The sequence below is a fragment of the Helianthus annuus genome, chromosome 6 (genome assembly GCF_002127325.2).
Source record: "Helianthus annuus cultivar XRQ/B chromosome 6, HanXRQr2.0-SUNRISE, whole genome shotgun sequence".
In the NCBI taxonomy this organism is placed as follows: Eukaryota; Viridiplantae; Streptophyta; class Magnoliopsida; order Asterales; family Asteraceae; genus Helianthus; species Helianthus annuus.
The window spans coordinates 123,118,013-123,122,858 of record NC_035438.2 but is presented as its reverse complement, the minus strand read 5'-3'; the positions used below and the strand labels follow the sequence as shown (position 1 = coordinate 123,122,858).

General features: G+C 38.6%; 1 protein-coding gene across 1 annotated transcript; it reads right to left on the bottom strand.

The window, feature by feature from the left end:
• Positions 1-2,128: 2,128 nt before the first annotated feature.
• Positions 2,129-4,610, bottom strand: LOC110908434 (zinc finger CCCH domain-containing protein 3). Its single transcript, XM_022153373.2, has 5 exons — positions 4,388-4,610; positions 4,263-4,324; positions 2,899-2,980; positions 2,648-2,719; positions 2,129-2,325 (listed from the first exon to the last, which is right to left on the bottom strand). Exons 1-5 carry the CDS (start codon positions 4,518-4,520, stop codon positions 2,240-2,242), a joined length of 435 nt encoding a protein of 144 aa, XP_022009065.1. The 5' UTR covers positions 4,521-4,610; the 3' UTR covers positions 2,129-2,239.
• Positions 4,611-4,846: the final 236 nt, after the last annotated feature.

Genomic DNA, 4,846 nt, shown 5'->3' with positions numbered 1-4,846 from the left:
TATAAGATTTTATCCTGCTTCAAGGTGATTTGAAATCAACACTTTGAAAACTAACCAACACATGTATTAACAAGACTTTAAAAACATACCAGCACAAATGCTAACAACACTTTAAAAACATATCAGCACATGTTCTAACAGAACTTTAGAAACATACCAGCACATGTGTAAACAACACATTAAAAACATACTGAAATTAATAAGTAACACATGTTTTAGCGGCACTTGAAAAACAAGCACAATAGGAAATTAAATTTATGTAAATACACATGCTAACTGCGTAATGGAAAATTAATTTCAAGTTTTTATTTTAGTTTATCTGTTTAATTTTGTATTTGAAAACTAGGGTCAAGTTATTCTACAAAGGCTTCTAATTGTAAGAAGTGTAAGAAGGATTTATAGAGTAACAAGTGTCCAATAACCTAAAACTAAACCCACTACATCACCACCAAAAACCTAAACACCCACCCCCACCCCACCCTACCACCACCCAAAAACCTAACCCCCCCCCCCACACACCCAAAAACCTAAACCCCCCCCCCCCCCGGCATAAAAAACAAAAAAAAAAAACTATACCTCACCAAAAAACCCCCAAAAAACCTAACCCCCCCCCCACCCCCACCCCCCAAAAACCTAAAAAAAACCTAAACCCCCCCCCCAACCCCCAAAAACCTAAAAAAACCTAACCCCCCCCCCCCCACAACAACCCCCAAAAACCTAAATAAAAATCTAAAAAAAACTAAACACCCACCCCCACCCAAAAACCTAAACCCCCCACCCCCACCCTCCACCCTCCACCTCTCACCCCCTCGGCAAAAAAAAAAAAAAAAAAAAAAAATTATTTTTTTTAATTTTTTTTTTATTTTTTTTTTAGGGTGGGTGATGAGGGGGGGGGGGGGAGGGTTTAGGTTTTTGGTGGTGGTGGATGTTTAAGGTTTTTTTTTTTTTTTGTAGTGGGGTTTTTTTGTGTAGTGGGTTTTTTAGGTCATTGGACACTTGTCACTCTATAAATCCTTCTTACACTTCTTACAATTAGGATCCTTTGTATTTGATCCTAATCCTTGAAAACTATACCTAGGGATGAATTCTACACCGTTTTTTAGATGACCAGTTATTGATATTTTAAGTTTTTATGAACTTTGAGTTCTATTGGGTTCTTGTTCTCTTATTTCTTGACATCCAATCTTCTCCAATACCCAACTTGACATCAACGGGTTTTAAAAACATTTTAAACAACTGAATCAGCACAATTGGTGTTTTGTGCTGGTAACTTATATTAGTTTGTTATTTAATCTGTAATAAAGCATGAATTTGTAGAAGATGACAGGAAAGATGAGTATGAGATTTGGAATGGCATTGATTGCTCAATAGGATACATGTTTTATTATACACGCAAAAAAGCAAAGAGATGAACATAAGAAACAGATTTCATCCATTAAAAAATCTAGAATGAAGAAGATGAATATTCAAACTCTTTCAATGTCAATATCCTTTAAATTCGATATTTGGGAAACTCGATCATGAATCAAAAGAATGTTTTGAATATTATTCAGGGATTTCCTAAAACCACAATACCACATCCAGATATCTAGATAATATGACATAAACACCCCTAATCAGTAATTAAATATTTAGCCACATGTCAATGTTATATTGGTTCTTACCGTTTGTAGGTTCTAGGCTGTTTGTATATGATCCTGATCCTTTACAAGATGTGAATGCCCTAACAACTCCTAGGGGTCAGACTAGATCTTGTTGCATGTTTAATATGTTAAGACTACACGGTATGGGGGTCGTCCCCCTCCGTCCTCGGTCCGGCGCCGCTGGAACACCATTTCCCCCCTACCGTCTTCGGCCTCGGCGTCGAGTATGGGACGCTGGAGCCGATCCACAAGAAAACAAAAACCACACCTTCCCCCCTCTCACACACCTATACATACAATATATACATATACATTTTAGGTCCATCCCCCCACTTCCATACCTCTATCCTCACACCCATCCTCCGTGGCGGATCATCCTCTAAGGAAGGACCATCACCATACCGCATAGCCTAACACGGTGCTTCTATTAAGGTCAAATGCATGACCCCACTTAATTTTTTGACCTAGTTTAACAAAAAAAAATGTTACTGTTCAACAATCAGACTGAATTGCAATTGATATCTATTCCACTATTGTCAAATCTTTATAGATTGTTGAAAACAACAAAAAATCCTTATCTTATATATAGCTATAATCTATCCCCAATCCACAAACGGTAGGGGTGGATATCCTCCTTCGGGTGGAGGCCTCAATGACGGTGGTAGATTTCCCAGCATGCCCCCTGCAAACGCAACATCCTATCAAACAATCTCGTATATCATATTACCCTATACACCGTTAAAGACATATAATCACTTTTAACTAAGAGTGGCCTTTTTTGACCATTGTACGACTTGAGTAGACCCAAATTGACCCATTTGAGTTGACCCAAATGAACCCATATGCAATTTTTATACGAAAAGCGTAACAAACAATCTTATAGATCGTATACAATGTTAAAGACATAAGTGAGACTCTTGCCTTGTTATTATAAAGACGCTGTCTGCTGATGAGTCATGACTGCATATGCATAGATTCAAACTAAGAGTTATTAAAGAACTTGCCTGGCATTGAGGATCTCTCACTGGGCTGACTCATCGGGAAGTTTGGCAACTGAGTTTCCGTGTTGTTAGCAACTAAACAAGAGATCAGATTTAATTACTTCAATTAGTGATGTATCAGAGAAAGATTAGAACTGATTGCCAAACATCAAAGTGTGTGTGTTTGTGTGTGAGAGAGAGAGAGAGGATCACAGGAAGTTAAACAAAACATAAGTTGATGATTTAGAGAACATATAAAAGAGCATGAACTTTACCTGTAAAACCTTGCATATTCCTGTTTTGCTGGTTTAGGCTTGGATGGAAATACTTACAGGAATCACCGTGCGGGCATGAACCCTGAAAAACAGCAAGTTAGAAGAACTGATCAATAGACTAAGGGGGCATTTGGTTATCTGTAACTCAATATAAATGGAATTGGAATCCCATTCTTAGCATGTTTATTAGGTCCGCAGAGTTCATAAAATTGCAAAATCGTATCAAATAAATAACCTATATAAAGATTACCAAGTACCAAGCACCAACAGCTCCCTTGGATTTATTTACCGAAAAAGAACATGATGACACAATTAAAACCGAGTTCCCAAACGTAAATCAAGCACCAAAGATCGTGCACACAAACCAATCATCATACAATAAGTCACCGAAAGGGTATCACTTACAGACAAGCCCAACAAGTCAAACAACCGAAATTGTCGAAAGGAGTCACCTTTATAGCCTCAAAGAAAGAGAATCAAAATGCCAAACGGGCTAGCAGGTGTCCCGGATTGAATCGCAACCATATGGGATCACTTCACATAATCTTGATTCAAGGGAGCGAATGTTATTCAAGATTCTTGAATAACATTTCTACAAAATTTAGTGGAAGTTTGGATACCCAGGTAAATCTTATATCTCAATGATCATTTCCCCTTATGGCAGCTCCTTAAGGGGAGTGAATGAAATGTGATCACTGTCAGGATAACATTTCTTCAAGATTTAGGGGATGTTTGGATGCATGGGCGTAGCATAGTGGGGGCCGGGAGGGGCGCCCGACCCCCCGAACTTTTCGCTCAGTAGTGTCAGGTATGTGGTTTTCGTATAGAACTTTTTTTAGGTATATACGTTTTCGGCCCCCCGGTTTATGGTTTTTTAGGTCTAATTTTAGGTCCGGTGACTTCAGATCCCCCGGTCGGAAATCTCAAGTTTTGCCACTGTTTGGATGTTTATCACTAAACTGATTATTGCAAGTTTCAAAATTATAATCAATAACAGATACTCATTAATCACATTTTCACATGCTTAAATGTAAAGATTGTTTGGTAATTGTTTTACATTATTCTTTCTACCCAAACTGTGGTTTTGCCACACATCCTAAACCGATTATTGTTAGTTTGTGAACCCGAGTGACAATCACTAGCTCAATCACACATCCAAACACCCCCTTTATTCATCTTCATCAATGTCAAGATACTTCCATAACATTTCAGTTATCACCAGTTCCTTCACTAAATAGCCTTATTTTCACAGAGTCATTACATCAAACAGGTGGTGTGCATAAGTCCAAAAAGCCATATTTTCACAGAGTCATTACATCAAACAGGTGGTGTGCATATTTCAACGGAGTGAACAAAACAATTACCGTCCGGATGAATCGATTGCAGACACCGGTAGTAGATGGCGGTACAGAAACCTGATTGGGATCTGCAAATAAGTTTTAGGTAAACAATATGTATGTTGTATAGGGAGACAGAGAAGAGGACCCACCTGGTGGTACGGAGGCGTACCAAAGGGCTTTGGCTTTCTGGTGATGAAGACCCTGAAGATGACGTTTCCGGTGAAAGGGAGTGTCTTGAAATTGCTTATCGCAGTAGTCGCAGTAGTATTTTCCCAGCGGCATTCTCTACACCATCAAAATTCAAGGCTTCATCTAAATACACATCTCTTTACTACTTATATGTGTCCTTCACTAGTACGAAAGAAACAATTGAAAATATGAAAAAACCATAAAGAATGGTTCGTCAGGTAGACGTCCCCGTAAGCCTTCCGGCCCTAGGTCGATCCCTATACCGCATAGCCTTAGGGCATGTTTGGCTAAGGTTTTGAAACGACTTATTGGTTTTTTCCGAAAAGTCACTATGGGGTGACTTATTGATTTATTGGCTTTTTCTCCTCATATACACCCTCATTGTCAAACATCATTTTGAAACTTATGACTTTCCAAAA

Excerpts from the sequence above, each read along its gene's own strand:
- LOC110908434 (XM_022153373.2), bottom strand. The coding sequence starts at position 4,520 with ATGCCGCTGGGAAAATACTACTGCGACTACTGCGATAAGCAATTTCAA. Across the intron at positions 4,325-4,387 it reads GTACGCCTCCGTACCACCAG|ATCCCAATCAGGTTTCTGTA; the intron begins GTGGGTCCTCTT and ends ACTTATTTGCAG. Across the intron at positions 2,981-4,262 it reads GCAATCGATTCATCCGGACG|GGTTCATGCCCGCACGGTGA; the intron begins GTAATTGTTTTG and ends GCTGTTTTTCAG.